The following is an 18,855-nucleotide window of genomic DNA, read 5'->3' on the forward strand; positions in this document are numbered from 1 at the left end:
TGGTACAAAGGTAGCTATGATTAGCTTTTCAAAGTAAAGTAACAACTTACTTTTGGGGGCATTTCAGAGGGTGAGACAAAATAAATCTAATCAACTGAAGAATCCATCCTCTCTGCCTACACTAATCCCTTCATCCCCTTCTACAGAATCCTGTCTCTTTCCTCTCTCCCACCTATTGTTTCCATCATCCCATTCATTCTCCTCTGCAACCAAGTCTCTCCCTTAACTGATGGGAACATGAAACTGACAACATAAAAGTTTGTTTGCCAATCACAAAATGAAGTTTAATGTTACTTATTAACAAAGAGGTATGCTTAAAAAAAATACAAAAAAACCTCTACTCTAGATTAAATTGTTTCTTCTATGGATTCTTACCTGAATGCTTTCTGCTAGATGATGATTTTGTTAGAAAAATACTCAACCACATCCTCCATTACTCTAAACACCAACTATTCTTTGTTGTTGTTACATATGTCAAGCATACAGAAAAATGTGCAGATTAATACAATAAATGCCTTCCTACCACCTCCAGCTTTGGCCAAGTTAACATTGTGCAGGTGTTGAGAAGAACAGTGATGAGCACAGGCTCTGGCAGTCACTCAACAAATACTGACTAAGTCATGTAGCATGGGTGGATGCCTTACTAGTTGCAGTTTGGTCCTGTGCAATCATTTACCAAGAGTAAGAGCCTATCCAGACTGGAGTCAGTCTCTAGAGGAAAGGGAATTACCCACAAAGAACGCTCAGGGGCCTGCATTTGACTCAATACCAGTTCATTCACGAAGTTAAGAAACTGTAGACCTGCTTTCAAACTCATAACCAAAGTTTTCCTAAAAAAGAAGCATTTTTAACTGTTCTGATATATACAGAAAATACTGGCTAAAAGACTGGTAGAACGTAGTAGATCCTACATAGAAAGAACAAAAACTGCACTTGTGTTTTTCTTTTTATAAACCAGGCCATAAGAATCTCTATATACTTAATTCAATGCTGCTTCTGCTCTCCTCTACCACCTAAAAAGGTTCTTTTCTATGTCTATCACTGTAATTCAAATGCAGTCTGAAAATAATTCACATTTAAAAAATAATTCACGTTTAGAAAATAATTTGCATTTAGAAAATAACACACTCCTTGTTTATTTTAAACTAAGCATCTAGAAGTTTCTCCTTTGAAGATGATGCTGGTTCTTGGATAAGTTTCTAGTGTGGGGCTCTAGAGTGAATTTGTACTGCAGTCCTCACATTGCCCATCCCAAGACAGATGGGTAAACTCTAGGCAAGTTTTAAATTCTGAAGCTACTATGAAGTTCTCAGTTCAGAACCCACCATCCAGTAGTGTCACAATGTATCCACCATCAGCCTTATTCAGAATAACCAGCACCTAGAAATAGCTAAGGTGCCCATCAAAAGGAGAATGGAGAAACAAACTGTGCTATTGACACAATGGAATAAAAAGGAACATAATTACTGATTTATGAAGCAACAAGGACGAATATCAAAAACATTATGCTAAGCAAAAGAAGCCAGAACTAAAAGAGAACATACTGTATGATTCCATTTATAGAAAGTTCTAAAACAGGCAAAACTAATCTGTGGTAGAAAAAAAATCAAAACAGTGGTTGCCTGGGGGAGGGAGGGAGTGAGGACTGACTGGGTATGAGGGTACTTTCTGGCATGATGGAGATGTTCTATACCTTGATACGGGTCTGGGTTACCTAAATATACGAAATCCTCAAAACTCAACAAATGGTACACTCAAGATTTGTGCAACTTACTATATGTAAATGTTATCTCCAAAAAATTGTAAATAAATACCAAATTCTAATTAATGATATGCATACTGAAGTGTTTAGGGATCAAGAGTACTAGTATCAGAAACTTAACTCTGAAAAACATCAAAAATAAGGTGGAGTAATAGATGGATAGCTATATGGGAAAGCAAACATAACAAAACGTTTAAAATGGTTTCACCCAGATTGTGGGTATGTGAGTGTTCACTGTGGGATTCTTTCAACTTTTTGGTATGTTGGAAATTTTCTGTAATAAAATGTCAGAAAAAAAAAAAGAAAGAAAAACTTATCTACTGGATAACGGACCCAGACAAATCGATGAGTGGTTACATAACATTAGATTTTGTTAGTTAATCATTATGCCCTTTAGGAGCTTAAGATAATGTCCTTGGACCTCAGACACGTGAGCTCCACACTCTCTAGCAAACGACTTGACCTCTGTTCCTCATGTCCTTGTCTCTAACATGGGTATTATACCACCTATCTCAAAAAAGTTGTTGTAGAAAAAAATGGAATAATTCATGTAGAGAATTAAAACTATACCTACTACATGGGAAACGTTCAATCAGTGGCAGTTGATTTAATATTATTAATTTTTGTACCAGCTCAGTGAATACAAGCAGAAATGATATGTCCACTGATTCAAACATGATACTCTCTAAACTTTATTAATTTATAGGTCCTTGCCCAAACTGAATCCTTTCCCATAAGATCAAAGGATTCATTCAGTTTGTTTTCTACTTTACGGAACAATTCCTCCGACAGGTATCCAACACTAACACTTCAGTCTGAAAAGCATGTACAGTGTGGCATCACCACAGCTCTGAGAAGTACAGCCCTGAGACTGTGCTCATTGTCTTCCATCTACATTTTTTTTTTTTTTGCAGTACGCGGGCCTCTCACTGTTGCGGCCTTTCCCGTTGCAGAGCACAGGCTCCGGACGCGCAGGCTGAGCGGCCATGGCTCACGGGCCGAGCCACTACGCGGCATGTGGGATCTTCCCGGACCGGGGCATGAACCCATGTCCCCTGCATCGGCAGGCGGACTCTCAACCACTGCGGCACCAGGGAAGCCCTTCCATCTACTTTTGAAGGCTGGTGGACGCAGACCACAATTCTACCTCTCTCTAGGTCAAGTCAAAACACATTTTCAAAGGTTACAGGAATTTTTAGGAGCAATAAGAACATAATGAAGTCCATGTGGTTAAATTATCTGGTAGCAGAAAGTGAGAGCAGGAATCTATTGGTGAACTCTCAAAAGTTCATCTGATCGATCTGATCTAAAGCAGCTGCGGCTCTGAAAAGCCAAACTCGGAGCCCAAGAGGGTATCCAGCCTAGGGGACACCCAACTACTGCCCAGACACCAGTTCCACTTTGTGAGACTTGGTCTTCTTTACATTAAATTCTGTTTTCAAATGAGGGAAAATAAAAGAAACATTAATATATTTCTTTACTGTACTAGTCTATGCCCAAATCATAAAGATACTACTCTGTTCCACAAAAATGAGATTGCATTTAGGGCAAAACTTTCCATCCACCATAAACACTTCATTCTCCTTTCTAGCCATTATAAATTATTTCAGAATTATCAATTTCCTGTTGGAACAAGTTAGAGTGACTCAGGAAAGAGAAAATCAAACATAGAATAACTATCAGTGGCACAAGAGAAAAAAGGAAAGAAAATGAGAAAAGAAATATGTTGAAAAGTGAACTAGGGAATTAACTGAAAACTTAGACTGGGTGGCCCATCCAAAAGTGAACAGGAGGATAACAGAACTTGCCCACTCTCTTAAGGGTACCAGCTGAGAAGGGAGGAAGGTCAACACACAAAGGCCAAAAACACAGTGTACTGATATTAGGGTCACAGCTAAGGGGCCCTAGAGTTGGCCGATGAAATTAAAAACAATGTTGGCCACTGTATGTGACCAGGAGTTCAGCAAAGGCACATAATTGCCAAAGCCAGCTGGAAAGCAGAAAGCAAATGGGGAGAGTTGCTGTGTGTGCATCCAAATAAAACTGCATCACGGTTACGTTACCGGAAAAGCAGAGGCTGTTTACAGGGAAAATAGCAAGAGGAGAGCACACAACTGAGCATTAAAACACCTTGAGAATAAGCACTCAGGAAGTATTCTTTTTAAAAAAAAAAAAAAAAAAAGGCAATATACTTCTGGAAATTAAAGACTCTTTGAACATACTTTACTGATTTTTCTCTAGGCTTTCTGGCCTAACAGTAACTTAAACAAATATAAAATGCATGTTTAGAAGCTATAATGGTTATTATAAATTGACTTATAGAGAGTCCAAAAGAAATAGGAAAATGGTCCTGAATCCCAAACTCGAAGCTCTTCAAAGACAGAGCCCTGCAGGCAGCCCCAGCCTCTGAGATAGCACCCCTCACACAGAAAAGCTGAACAGAGCTGTGGAAAGAGAGGACAGGAGGCCAACTCTGCACCTCCAGCGTATGAAGTGGAATTGACGGAAGCTCCACATCTGAATAGCACGTAAACCAGGCTAATACTGTATGTGACTTATCAGCAGTGCTATCTTCTATGCACATTGCATTTTTATTACAAAGAGCTTCCGGGCACTTTATGTAATTCTGAAGGCAGCTGTACAATGTCAGTCCCATTTAATCAAGGAGAAAGGTGAGGTGACAGGGACTGGCTCCCTGCAGGTCAAGGAGCTTTCCTTGCTAGCATCCACTCGTAAACTCCACTCTCGATGCTCTACACCAGTCCCCTCATCAGAGCAACTACTCTGCTCCCACTACAACGCAGACAGAAACTCTCCTCACCTTTTCTAAGCACAATCTAAATATTCCCCAATTTCCCCTACATGTTTAACAAATGAAAATAAAATTCAGGGAGAAAAAGAAGTTTCAGAGCTTCAGAAAATCCTCAGGACTCTGCTTTACACAGTGTCTTGGTAAAATTTTAAGAAGAGAGAAAAATGCCATACCTGCTTTATCTCCCCAATATGGACGTGAACTTTTTGTTTCTCTTCATATAAACATCTCAGGAAAGAAACAATCAATTCATTCTCTCGCTGCTCATTTCTTGGTCTCAATTTCTTAATGAAAAAAAAAGAGAATATATTACATTAATTTTTAATTGTCACCAAAACTGCTAACCCATTCCTTTGAAAATGCTACCAGCTTCCATTCATCAACTAGTGCTTTTACCCAATCACCTCACTAGGGGGCACCAATGATCCTACAACTGGAGATAATTTTTAAAAAGAAACAGATAACGAAGCCAGTGGGCCAGATTTAGCCTCTGACCTCTGATGTCCTTATACCTAAAATAAACATTTCACATCAGATAGAGACATAGTCAAAATATTTAATAAACAGTCTTAAAAACATAAGAAAAGGACAAAAATCTGTGTAAACACCCAGAGGTCAAGAGCCACAATGGTTACTTATTTATAAACTCTTATGATCAGGGAACTGGAAAGGAAACCAGCAACTGGATCCAGGGCCATGGTTCCTTCCACATGTCAAACATGTTCATCATGAAGCACTTCCTGGAAGCCTCACAAGGCATGCACTTGCACACAAAATTTCATGGCATGGACTCAATTTTTTCCTCTGGTTTTTAAAAAATTATTTGTATGCCTTTAGTGGCAAAGCACACTGGTCTAGAAATCAGGTCATGTAAGTTCAAGGTGCTGCCTAGAAGTGAGACCAAAGGCTTGTCATTTAAGCTTAGCTTCTCTGTCTGTTCAAATGAAGATTATGCACAAAATACACTCCAAGGTCTTTTCCAGCCCCAAATTCTTCGGATTTGAAATACCAGAGTTCATGTTTAGAAGACCATCTAATTTAACGTATTCAATTATTTTCCCTGAATACGAAGAAAACAAAACTGAATTACTCTGGAGATAAACAAAGTTTCTGGTCTATAAACTTTAGAAAAGTATCTTTTTTTTACAACGACAGTTATCCATTGCCCTGCTCCTCCCTCCCTCCCTCCCCCAAACCTCTAGCCTGCCCTTTAAATCAAAGTCAGGGTGTCTAATAAACGGATCAATTACACAAGCATCCGAGTCCGGGTCAATGCCATTCTTGGCAGCCCAGCTGACTAAGGAACAATTTTACCCCTCATGTCACAGACTAGAAGCAATCTAACATTCCTCTCTTAAAGACAAAGATCATTTTAAATAAGTTGTTCCTGTTACCCAAGGAAAGGATAGTAAATGATTAGAAGAGGTTGTTTTCAATGAGGACTTCCTGTTCTCTCAAATTTCAGATTTAAAGATTAAATATTTTAAAGGTCAGAATAGATGTTCTCAATCTGGATGCCAAGCCATGAACCTTGATGTTATAATTTTTTACATGTTTTATGCAACACGTGGGTTGTTCCAGAGAAAGTTTCCATCAGATCTTCAAAAGAGGAAAGCGGTAGTCACATACCACAATCCTAACTTAATTTTGCTGACCTCGGGACGGTTACAGATATACTGTGAGTCTAAAAGCCCCCAGAGACAACAGGAACTTTCACTCATTGCTGGTGGGAACATGATATGGTTACAGCACTTTGGGAGCCACTTTGGCAGCTTCTTACAAAACTAACCATGTTCCCACCATGTGATCCAACAATCGTACTGCTTAGTATTCACTTGAATGAGTTGAAAATCTATGCCCATACAAAAGCCTGCACAAGAATGTGTATAGCAGCTTTATTCATAATTGCTAAAATTTAGAAGCAACCAGGTGTCTTTACACAGGTGAATGGATAAACTGTGGTACATCCAATGAAATATTACTCAGCACTAAAAAGAGCTATCAAACCATAAAAAGACATGGAGGAACCTTAAATGCATATTGTTAAGGGAAAGAAGCCCAACTGAAAAGGCTACACAAACAGTATGATTCTAACTATGTGACATTCTGGAAAAGACAAACTATGGAGACAGTAAGATCAGTGGTTGCCTGGGGTTTGGAACAGAGGTGGGGGGTTGGGGAATAGTGAAAAGGTGGAGCATAGAGAATCTTTAGGGCAGTGAAACAATTCTGTATGATACTATAATGGTGGATACATGCCATCAAACATGTGTCAGAACCCACAGAATGTACCACACCAAGAGTTAACCCTAATGTAAACTACAGACTTTAATCACTAAAGATGTATCAATATTGGCTGATCGATTGTAATAAAGGTACCACATTAAGACAAGATATTAATAGGGGAAACTGGCTTGGGGGAAGGGCATGAAAAGTTTCATGGGAACTCTCTGTACTTCCACCCACTTTTTCTGTGAAACTAAAACTACTCTAAAAAATAAAGTATATATATATTTAAAGTCCAGGAAAGAGAAGCAGGCAGGAATTACGAAGCCTCTGAGCAGGCACCCGAGAGCTGACCCATTCTTTCCTTTCCTATTCTTCAATCAAACCTTTGGGCTGCTCTCACAAGAAAATTTGTATTTTTGTTGGAGAAATTCTTCATAATCACTTATTTCAACATATCAAAAAAGGCTAAGAATACAGTAACAGGAGAGGAGCATTATTAATACATTCTCTTTCCCTCAGCATATACATGAAAGAAACTACTTGAATGGACAGAAAATGAGACTAAACTGAGCACAATGTACTACCACAGCTACTGCCCAGACACTGCATCAAGGAGCTCGTTAAACATCACACGGGAAACTCAGTGAGGCTGAGAAGACCATGTCTGTGGTGTCATACAAGGTCAAGAAATAAACCCTTTCTTAAAATAACTGAAACATGACTAGGGGCTACCCTGCTATTTAGTGAAAACGATTAGCAAGGTATCATCTCCTGAGTGCCTCCCAGGGAACTTCACCATCCTGCAAAGGGACAAATCATTATTTCCTGAAGATGATTTAACTTTATAAACATTCACGACAGAGAGACAGGTCTGAGAAAATAATGGGGAATGAAGTTGGATAACATCCCTTTGCAGTCAAAAATTAACTTGCTTATTACTCAAAGTTAACCTATGGAGTCAGGAGTCAGGATGGTGGTCACCTGGGGCAGGACCAAGGGGGGGTTCGGAGGGACTTGGACACGCTCTATTTCCTAATCTGCGTGCTGCTGCACAGGTGTATTCATCTTATAAAAATTCACTGACAGGGCTTCCCTGGTGGTGCAGTGGTTGAGAATCTGCCTGCCAATGCAGGGGACACGGGTTTGAGCCCTGGTCTGGGAAGATCCCACATGCCGTGGAGCAACTAGGCCCGTGAGCCACAACTACTGAGCCTGCGCATCTGGAGCCTGTGCTCCACAACAAGAGAGGCCACGATAGTGAGAGGCCCGCGCACCGCGATGAAGAGTGGCCCCCGCTTGCCGCAACTAGAGAAAGCCCTCGAACAGAAATGAAGACCCAACACAGCCAAAAATAAATAAATAAATAAATATTTAAAAAAATTCACCTACAGCCAATATTTTATAATAACTATAGAGTATAACCTTTAAAAATTGTGAATCACTACGTTGCATACCTGAAACTTATGTAATATTATAAATCAACTATATCTCAAAAATTTTTTTTATTTCACTGAACTATATACCACTGATTTGTGTGCTTTTCTATAGTTATATTTCATTTTTAAAAAAAGAACAATATAAAACAATTAATTGCCTGTTAAAAGCAACAAAGCCAATGTTGTTACGTGTTTCTTAACCTCATTTCTATGAGGGCGGGCCTATAAATTGGTTGTAAAAGCAATTTGAAATCCATTTCTAACACTGCCTAATGAATACCAGAATGCTGAGAAAGCCTATGGTCTTCTGAGGAGTCTACTGAAAATGGCAGTGCTCACCTGGACTACAGCCTGACATCTTTTTTAAAAAGTATAATGAAATCTTGCAAGAAATAATTTTAAAACCATGGGAAAATCCAATTAAGCTGCTCTATATTCTGTACAAAGTGAAAAAAAATTCCTCCAACCACTTATCTTTAACTTGTGAAAAGTCACATTATTTAATCCGTTATCAACATCTACTGACTATAAATCTATTTGATTTACCTACTGAGTATTAATTAAGTCATTCCCTGAAATACACGCATTCAAATGAAGAGAATTCGACTTTGAGACAGTTTCTTTACTAGCCCAACTCAGACTGAAAGCAACTTCTCCCTGAGGACGACCTATGTAAACTCCGCACACTCAGCCAGCAGGGGACAGCACCTGGACAGAGTCAGACCCCACCCAAGGGTCACATTCTCATTCGCCCACTTAGACATGTTTGAAAAATGTACACTTCAACAAGGTCCTAAATTAAAAAGTGGCTCTGCAGTGTCTTGAGTCCTCTTAGAAGGGTTAGCCCACCCACAGGCCCATCTGGCCCCAAGTTCTCCTCACAGAGCTCAAAGTCAAAGCCGGCTTATTTGCAGCAGTGATACTTCCCCAGCATCATCTGCACAGTAATTAAGGATTTCTTTTTCTTTATGGTTCTGTTTGGGTTGCACTTTTTTTTTTTTGCATGAAACATTTATTTACAAAAACACTGAATATATATGTTTTAATAACTATTTAAGCAATCATGTACTATTGATTTCAATAGTAATTACATTTGTTTTATAAAAATTTGCCCTTGGAGAATTTCCTCAGAAACAAATCATTCTCCAGGAAAAAAACCATACAAAGGAAAATATTAACCATTCTATTTAAAAGAGGTATCATGACACTGCAAAGCCACCTTTTTCCTTATGATCTGTTTGAAATGCATGATTTTCAAATGCATTAGCAGGAACTACTACCTAAAAAGAAACTAGTGACTTGGTTTATAAAATATTTTATAAAAAAACAAGAATGGTCATTGAGTAAATAATTTAATAAGACTACCAATAAGCCATCAGAAGAAGAGATCCATGTTAAATTTGTATTATTCAAAAAAGAGCCACACCTACAATGATGGAGGACAAAGTAAGAGCTGGCTTTTCAAAGCCAATGAACAATGACTTCCCTTTGGTCTTTAAACCAATCAAAAAATTACAGAGCCTTCTACAACACCACACAGGGATCCCAGGATATTAACTGAATCCATTTTTTTAAAACAAACTTTTGTCACTGATTTTCTCTAAAGTCTCTTTGCCATTTTTTATATTGAGTGTCTCACACTCACATGGATCAAAGAGAATCTCAAAATCACATCCATCAGGAACATAATCATTGCTGCAGAAGGGTATCTGGGGTATTACCTATCCTGATTCACCACACTGTTTTGGGGAAAGCTACACAGTGCTATCTAAATGAAAAAGAAAACAAACTCACAGTAGGGGAGGAAGGTGCATCTTCTATGCTTGCTAGAAAGATATTCCCCAAAGTGACTTGATGGCACTAAAACAGCAAAGTGGGCTAGCATCAGATGAAAAAGGACCCAGCTCTGGGCTTCCCTGGTGGCGCAGTGGTTAAGAACCCACCTGCCAGGGCTTCCCTGGTGGTGCAGTGGTTGAGAGTCCGCCTGCCAGTGCAGGGGACACGGGTTCGTGCCCCGGTCTGGGAAGATCCCACATGCCGCGGAACGGCTGGGCCCGTGAGCCATGGTCGCTGAGCCTGCGCGTCCAGAGCCTGTGCTCCGCAACGGGTGAGGCCACAACAGTAAGAGGTCCACGTACCACAAAAAAAGAAAAAAAAGAAGAATCCACCTGCCAATGTAGGGGACATGAGTTCGAGCCCTGGTCCAGGAAGATCTCACATGCTGCAGAACAACTAAGCCCATGTGCCACAACTACTGAGCCTGCGCTCTAGAGCCCGTGAGCCACAACTACTGAGCCTGTGTGCCACAACTACTGAAGTCCACGTGCCTAGAGCCTGTGCTCTGCAACAAGAGAAGCCACTGCAATGAGAAGCCGACACACCGCTACGAAAAGTAGCCCCTGCTCGCCGCAACTACAGAAAGCCTGAGCGCAGCAACGAAGACCCAACACAGCGAAAAATAAATTAAAATAAATTTAAAAAAAAAAAAGAAAAAGGACCCAGCTCCCATCACAAATGCATTAACAATCAGAAGCAAATTGTCCATCCATTTATGAATTCCAAGTACAAATCACATTAAATTTGTCTGAGAGTACTGTGTACTTAGAATGCTAAAGATCCTTTAAGAAAAAACAAAGTAGTGTGTCTCAAGTCAATTCAAAAGAAAATAAGAAAACTGAAAGGCAATTGGAAATTGTGAAAGTTACATTCTAAGCTATTTATGAAATTAAAAAACTCTTCCTACGCTCTCCTTCAAACATACATATGCCAATCCTACTGCAGAAGATCAAGGGAAGGAGAACTCGAACATGTGATTAAAAAGACAAAGACAATTCTTTAATTTTTCACTCTAACAGAAAACAGATCACGGGCCCTGTCTGTAGCCTCTCCCTCAGTGAAGAGGGAGAGAGAACCTACAGTCTAGACTTGCTAGCCATCTTGTTTTGTTTAAAGACTTCTCTATGTGCAGAACCCCTGGCACTCTCCTCCCAACTAGAGACTTATGCTTTGTTCTGATGTACTCTCCTCCCTAGGAAAGTGCCACAGAACCACAGAAAATGCCCCTCGGCTAAAGCAGACATGAAATTTTTGATGAGCTCATTAAAGATTCATAATGAACAGACTATGGGCATGCCAGCACACACAGTGTGGTTTCCCGAGATAAGTGCATCTAAACGCAAGGACGACAGTGCGGTTCCGGGCTTAATGCAGAAAACCGATGAGCTTGGGTTTTCTTCTGTATTTTGTTTTTATGTTTAGGTTTGATATACCATATAGTAGGTAACACCTAAATTTATTTTCAAAACTGAAAAAAAAGAGCGAAGAAGAAAAGTTATGTTCAATTTCATGTACAAAATGTTATATCCTTAAGACTCTCACACTTAGGGCTGAAATCCCAAGCGGGAAGGAGCTAGCAGAGGTCTTCCAGAGAGGGTTTCCCTGGTGGCGCAGTGGTTGAGAGTCCGCCTGCCGATGCAGGGGACACGGGTTCGTGCCCCAGATGGGCCCGTGAGCCATGGCCACTGAGCCTGCGCCTCCGGAGCCTGTGCTCCGCAATGGGAGAGGCCAAAACGGTGAGAGGGACCAAAATCCAGGTCCCGTCTCCCGGGCTGAGGCTCTCTCCACTTTATTATTTCCTTTCTCTAGTCCCTTAAGGGAGAGTTCCCCTGGTTTAGTAGTTTTCACGTGAAAAACCAAGCCCTGATAGGAATCTGCAATTCTGGCCTGGCCCCTGTCCCGAGGCTGTTAAAGCTTAAACCTAGAGGAACTCAGGCCCACTTCCTTGAGGATCTGACAGGTTTGCTTTGCTATTCTTTATAAATAAAATTTCACAGAGAAGCTGCCTCCTTTCTTCCTTCTGGAAATTTAAAACCAGTACTGTACCTGAACCTCCTCAAAAATAGTTGCTTGCTCCTGATTAGTTAATGTTGTCAGGTGCTTCTGGAGTTCTAGTTTGGTTTTGGAAGAATTCATTCCTATTAAGAGAAAAAAAGAGACATGAGAACAGTCTAGGTAACAGTTACGAGGTACAGTTAACACTTCCCATGCTCACTCCCCCCTCTTACATGACTTAACCACCTTCTTCAGGCTTCTGAGGTTTTATGGAAAGTCTAATCAATAATGTCGGTGATGATGATGACCCTGACAACAAGCAACATTTTTCTTTTTTTTTTTTTTTTTGTGGTACGCGGGCCTCTCACTGCTGTGGCCTCTCCTGCTGCAGAGCACAGGCTCTGGACGTGCAGGCTCAGCGGCCATGGCTCACGGGCCCAGCCGCTCTGCAGCATGTGGGATCCTCCCGGACCGGGGCACAAACCCGCGTCCCCTGCATCAGCAGGCAGACCCTCAATTACTGCGCCACCAGGGAAGCCCCTAAGCAACATTTTTTGATTGAGCCCTCACGTGGTAGGCACTGACTTAAACATCAGGCCTGTATCATTTCATTTAATACTCAGAACAATCTGGTAAAGAGGACTTGATTAGCCCCATTTTACAGTTACGGAAACTGAGACCCAGAGAGCTCAGTTAATTCCCAAAGACCCCATACTGGACTCTCTGTCAGCTTTGTGTGGTTCCAAATTGCCTTTTTTCGCCACTACTCCAACACCTCACACAGCCAGAACATTGTCCGCAGGAAACGGTAAATTCTCAGGGAGTATTTATATGTAAACTAGACAATCTCCCTTAAGGATAAACAACTACTGCCCCATTTGAAAACTGACCAACATTCTTCTCTTACAGGTTAGGCTAGGCTCTTTCACAAGAAAGTGGTTTGTGTGGCTAACAACTTTCCCTTTACCACCACATGCTTAGTAATAGTCTTATGGCCACTTAAATAACATTACAAAGGATTCTGAGGGAAAGTCATTAAAATAAAGTTGCAATTTTAATGTCCATTAGAATCTGGTATTTCAGAAAGTTCCTTCTCCATACATATATGGCTCAGACCCTGTTTTGCCTTTTCTTGGCGCCAGAGATAAATGCTACCCATGATGAAAAGATTTGGGATGAAAGGATTTGTTGACCTAACTATCGTGGGAAAAAAACTGCTGCTGATTACTTTTATTCCCAGGGCAGTCCTGTCCCCATCCACATGCCACCCCGTCTTCTCCTCCTGAGGGTGAGCCACTGGGCAGGGCCTTGGCCAAGTCTCTGGGCCAGATTTATCTACATTACTAGGATGGCCAGAGGGGACAGCTCTGAACAGGGACTTGGAAACCAGGCCTCTGTTTTACAGATGAGTTTGCTGAGGTCCGGAGAAGCCAGGCGACTGACAGGTCAGGAGGCCAATCGGCAGCCAAGCCTGCCCCAACGCCAGTGCTCCTCCATCGCCCACCCTGCACCCTGCAGCAGAAGGCAGGGCCCTCACCCTCCTAACAGGCAGTGGTGAGGTCGCTGCCCCTACTCAAACCACTGCAGCTCCCAGAAGTCCTTCCTCTTTCCACCACCGTTTTATTTTTTTGGCCAAGAAAACCCTGAGGCCACCATAAAAATAAAAGCCAATATTTCTTAAGTGATTGCTGTGCCACTTCATGCAACACTCCATAAATAATCTCATCTGATCCTCAACATAATCCTTGGAGTGGGCACTATTTTAAGCAATTCCAAGGTCTATAGATGAAGAAACTGAGGCACAGTGAAGTCAAATGTCTTGCCCAAGGTTATCAGCTAAGGGACGGACAAAGTCAGAATCTGACCCACATCTGTCTGCCCCCAGAGCCCACCCTAGGACACTCCACTGCTCCTTTACCCAGGCAGTCAAGCCACCTGACGCCACTGCCTTCAACACGGAAGTGAAGTGCTGAGTGAAATAAGTCAGCCAGAAAAAGACAAGTACTGTATGTTTCCACTTGTACGTGGGATCTAAAAAACAAACATAACAAAACAGAAACAGACTTAACAAAGGACTAGTGGTCGCAGGGGGGAGGGGAAGGGGGGAAGGGTGAAATAGGTGAAGGGGATTAAGATGTACCAAGGGATTTAAACTACCAGTTATAAAATAAATAAGTCACAGGGATGTAATGTACAGCACAGGGAATACAGTCAATCATGTCATAATGATATTGTATGGTACATAAGAAATAAAAATACTGACTCACTATGTTATACATCTGAAACTAATAATATTGTAAGTCAACTATTCTTCAATCAGAAAAAAAAGAGGTCAGTAAAAGTGCAGAAAGGACAGATGAATTTTATCAGAGCACAGTTCAGGTACTCCTCAGGCAAGCTGTCAGGTCATACAAGCCAGGCAAACAGAGATGCCTTTACTGCACTAACTACTTACATGTTGAATCAAAACAGTGTTTAAATTTACGAGTAAAATTAGCACTCAGAAATCATTAAATAAAAATCCTCCCTGCATATGGATGTCAATGACACAGTGCAAACATCCTCTCTTGGAAACACTGTACTGCTTGATGAGACATTCACATGTGGAGAAAAACCCCAAGAAGAGTCAGACTAATTATATATACTTCTAACAATCTCAGGTGAAATCATACAGACTATTCTTCATATTCAGCAGGTCTGGAGAGATCCTTAGACAGTTCTATCCTTGTCTTCAGGGTGCCTCAATTCATTAGGTTCTTCCTGCCCCATCTCAAATCAGAGGTGGTCTTTGTGGTCCCAGCACCTGCTCTCCACTGTGCACCCTCCACAGGGCTTCTCACTACCTTCAGCCTTGGCGGGGGGCGGGGGGGGGGGAGTTTCTGCAGCAAGAAGGGGGCACTCCCCAGGTGATGCCAAAAGGTTTTAGAGGGGAGAAGCAAGGCAAGTGAGCCCGCCTTCATGATGTCTGGTTGAAAAGGCTCTTATTAAAGGGAGCTCTGATGAGTGCCTTTGCTTTGCTGACGGCAAATTTACTTAGACAGCAAAAGGAAACCTCAGTAAAACTTTTTTTTTTTCCTTTTAGTGAAAGTATAATTCATTCCAAGAATTCCCAAAATGCTCCTCTAAACTTTAAAATAAGCAAAACACTATATAAATACTAGCAGTTGTACATAGTTCAAACACAGAATCAGCACAGCTGCACCCCTTACATGTTTTAAGTGTCCAACAGCACCCATACGTACAGTGTATTTATTCTATTTTACAGAGTCCAGAGCATACTGACTATATCAATTTATTAAGAAAACAGTCTTGGGACTTCCCTGGTGGCACGGTGGTTAAGAATCCACCTGCCAATGCAGGGGACATGGGTTCGAGTCCTGGTCTGGGAAGATCCCACAGGCCGCGGAGCAGCTAAGCCCCCGAGCCACAACTACTGAGCCTGCGTGCCACAACTACTGAAGCCCACGCGCCTAGAGCCCGTGGAGAAGCCACCACAATGAGAAGCCCTCACACTGCAACGAAGAGTAGCCCCTGCTCACCGCAAATAAAGAAAGCCTGCGCACAGCAACGAAGACCCAACTCAGCCTAAATAAATATATTAAAAAAAAAAAAAAAGTCTTTAAGTCTTTCTTTTTGTTGCCATGTCATTGGTCCTCTCCACAGTTTATGGAGTTCCTGGCCAGATCATAACTTCCTATTAGAACTACTCCTATGGGAACATACAATGAGCTTTAATAAATGACTTCATTCTACTTATTAGGGATGCAATATAGCAAAAAGCAAGAATCTTGAACTGTTCATAAAATAATCAGCATCTCCCCTACTAAGGATGGCTCTAATAATGTGCCGTCTATACTTTAGAAATGCTTCCCATCATGTAGGCAAAATATAATCCTCACTAGCCTTCTAATTGTGCTATTTATTGGATGTTTTTACATTAGCATAGCTTTCTGCTTTGCTTGGATTTTATCCAGTAAAAAGATAAATGAAATGATAATTCCGAAACGATAGCAGCAAAATCCCCACCACAATTAAACTTTTCAGCTATATTTTTCTGAAAGCTAAGCCAGACCAAAGAAAGATGTATCAAGTGGAACTCTGGAACCCTTCCAGTTCCTGCAGATCAGGATCTGCTTTATCTTCAAGGCCAAAGTCATTGTTGGCTTCTTAATAAGCTCATAAGAGACATTTCTGTCATTTACCTTATCTTGACAACCACTAAGGAAAGGGTTAGTGATCCTCTCAGATGGGATCTCTTGTTAAAGCACACGTTTTCTTGTTCCCAAATATATTTTGTATAATGTCAGCAAGGAGTAACAGCTAGGAAAACACAGTTGAAAATGGTAATCATTTTGATTCATTTTAAAGAGCACTGAAATGCCAGCAAATGAAACTTCAAAGACCTTAAGATGATGTCAATTTGTCTTTCAAAAGGGAAATCAGATACGACTTCAAACCCATCAGGATGGTTATCATCCCCAAATCCCAGAAACTAAGTTTGCTTATCCCTGAAATGTGCAAATAATCCCTTTTCCTCCCAGAGGTGGTGAGGATTAAGTGGATGATAATACATGTTAAAGAAAACACTTAGTACAGTGCCAGGCACATCTTAAGTATGCTAACCGGAACGTGTACTGCAGTTTCTCCCTAAGCCACATTTCTAGGAATCGTAGTCCATACTCGCAGCATCACTTCCTGTGCGCTTTCTCATGGGCTCCTCAGCTGCAACCTACCTTACGGCTGCTCCCTCCACTAAAACTGTTCCGGCAGAGGTTATCGATGACGCTGTCATTGACTTACCTGGTGGAAATTCTTAGCTCTCTTGTTACGAGACCCCTCCATGGTAGCTGAAGTGACTGACCACTCACACCACCTTGCTAACAATGCAACTGGTCTTGTTCCCTGTGGTCCCCTTACTCCTCCACTGCCCTCAGAGCCCCTTGAGGGGAGATGGTCTAGGCACAGTGCCTGACATACAGAAGACATCCACCTATGAGCCCTGTAACTAACACAAGCCTCCACGGGGCAGAACCTTCCAACGAATTTGCCCAGGACCCTTAACAGCCCCCCGCCCACCCTGCCGCCCTCCCACCCCGGCTCACCCTCAATCCGCTCACAGAGCTTGTGCAGGCCCTGCAGGGGGCAGCCCTCACACAGCTGGGCCGTCGCCTTCGCTGTCTGCTGCACCGCAGCCACTGTGAAGGCCTGCTTCAGGGTCATCATGATCTCATCCACCTGATCGAAGAGAGGAGACTATAGTCATCAAAAAGTCCATTTAAAATGAGCTGGGCAGATGGGACTTCCCTGGTGGAGCAGTGGTTAAGAATCCGCCTGCCAATGCAGGGGACACGGGTTCAAGCCCTGGTCTGGGAAGATCCCACATGCCGCGGAGCAACTAAGCCCGTGCACCACGACTACTGAGTCTGCGCTCTAGAGCCTGTGAGCCACAACTACTCAGCCCGCGAGCCACAACTACTGAAGCTCACACGCCTAGATCCCGTGCTCCGCAACAAGAGAAGCCACCACAATGAGAAAGCCTGCGCACTGCAATGAAGAGTAGCCCCCGCTCGCCGCAACTAGAGAAAGCCCGTGCGCAGCAACAAAGACCCAGCGCAGCCAAAAATAAATAAATAAATTTATTAAAAAAAAAAAAAAAGCTGGGCAGAGATTTCAGGACTCTGTGGAAAGACTCAGTACTTTAAGATTCTTCTGGACTATTAGTCACAGGTTAATGAATAATAATCATAATACCTGCTAGGATTACACGTAGCCTAGAAACACTACAAATGCTCAAAGCTCTTCAAGGAGATAAGGAGAAAACTAGACGCAAATTAAATACTGAATGAAAACCAACTCTTCTGATCAAAAGTCCAAAATGACATTTGAAAAATGCTAAAGCAGAGGGTGAAAGTGAGCAGGCCTTTAAGAATGATGAAAATTGAAAATGCACATCGAATTAAGTCTCAGGTATGTACTAGCTGGTTATCAAATAGTGACGAAAGAATAATTAAAGCCAAATAATATGTCAATGAGGCCATATGGCTTTGCTAAGTAAAGATATCAGTGAGGCTGAAATCCCTTGTAAAGGAGACTTTAAGAACGGCCCCTTCTCACTTACCAGAGCTTCATTTGTGCACTGAAACACGTAACAGACGAAATGAAAGCCTCCACCTCCCGAAGACTCTCGGCAGATAAACCCAAAGTGGTCCACATGTCTAATACCCTGTTGAAGGCAGGGACAAGAACAAGGAATGGTCAGTTATATCCAGAAAAGGCACCACTGCCAGACATGCAACTGAAGAGTCACACAGCACAATTTTAAAGGACATTATAAAAGTATTATTTTCTCAGATATTTTAAATGTCTAAAAACATCTCTCAAATATGAAGTTCTACTAAAATGTTACTCTGATTATCCCCACAATAAGAGAAGTAGGATCTGAAAACTGGAGTTTTTACTGCTCATTTTAGTAGTGAAAGGAAGTGGAGAAAAGCTGACACAAAAAAATGAGAATTCTTCTTCAGTATCAAGGAATTAGCAGACGAGAGATTAACATACAAACACATATGCACACATACGCAAACACATGCAGACACAAAGTTTAAAAGATTTAAAACATACGTACTACTAAAATAACAAATATGTAAATACTGAAGTAAACTGGTAGGAAGAATGAGTCAAAAATTATACATACAAGAGAAGAGAGACGCTTTTAAACATAAGATATGAAGGCCAAAGTTCTACCATAGTTTCCTAAGAGCTCTTTTTAATAAATATTAATATGT

The 18,855-nt window shown here is 41.4% G+C and overlaps 1 protein-coding gene across 8 annotated transcripts in view; it reads right to left on the reverse strand.

Annotated features, from left to right (window-relative positions):
* TBC1D1 (TBC1 domain family member 1) overlaps positions 1-18,855 on the reverse strand; it is a 239,342-nt gene that overhangs the window by 81,138 nt on the left and 139,349 nt on the right. For all 8 annotated transcript variants that reach the window (XM_049709615.1, XM_049709609.1, XM_049709612.1 and 5 more), the window contains 4 exons: positions 18,189-18,293; positions 17,173-17,305; positions 12,122-12,213; positions 4,748-4,858 (listed from right to left, as the gene is read on the reverse strand). In XM_049709615.1, coding sequence (XP_049565572.1) covers positions 4,748-4,858; positions 12,122-12,213; positions 17,173-17,305; positions 18,189-18,293 — 441 coding nt within the window. The remainder of the gene's footprint in view (positions 1-4,747; positions 4,859-12,121; positions 12,214-17,172; positions 17,306-18,188; positions 18,294-18,855) is intronic.

Source organism: Orcinus orca, chromosome 4 (assembly GCF_937001465.1).
Source record: "Orcinus orca chromosome 4, mOrcOrc1.1, whole genome shotgun sequence".
Lineage (NCBI taxonomy): Eukaryota > Metazoa > Chordata > Mammalia > Artiodactyla > Delphinidae > Orcinus > Orcinus orca.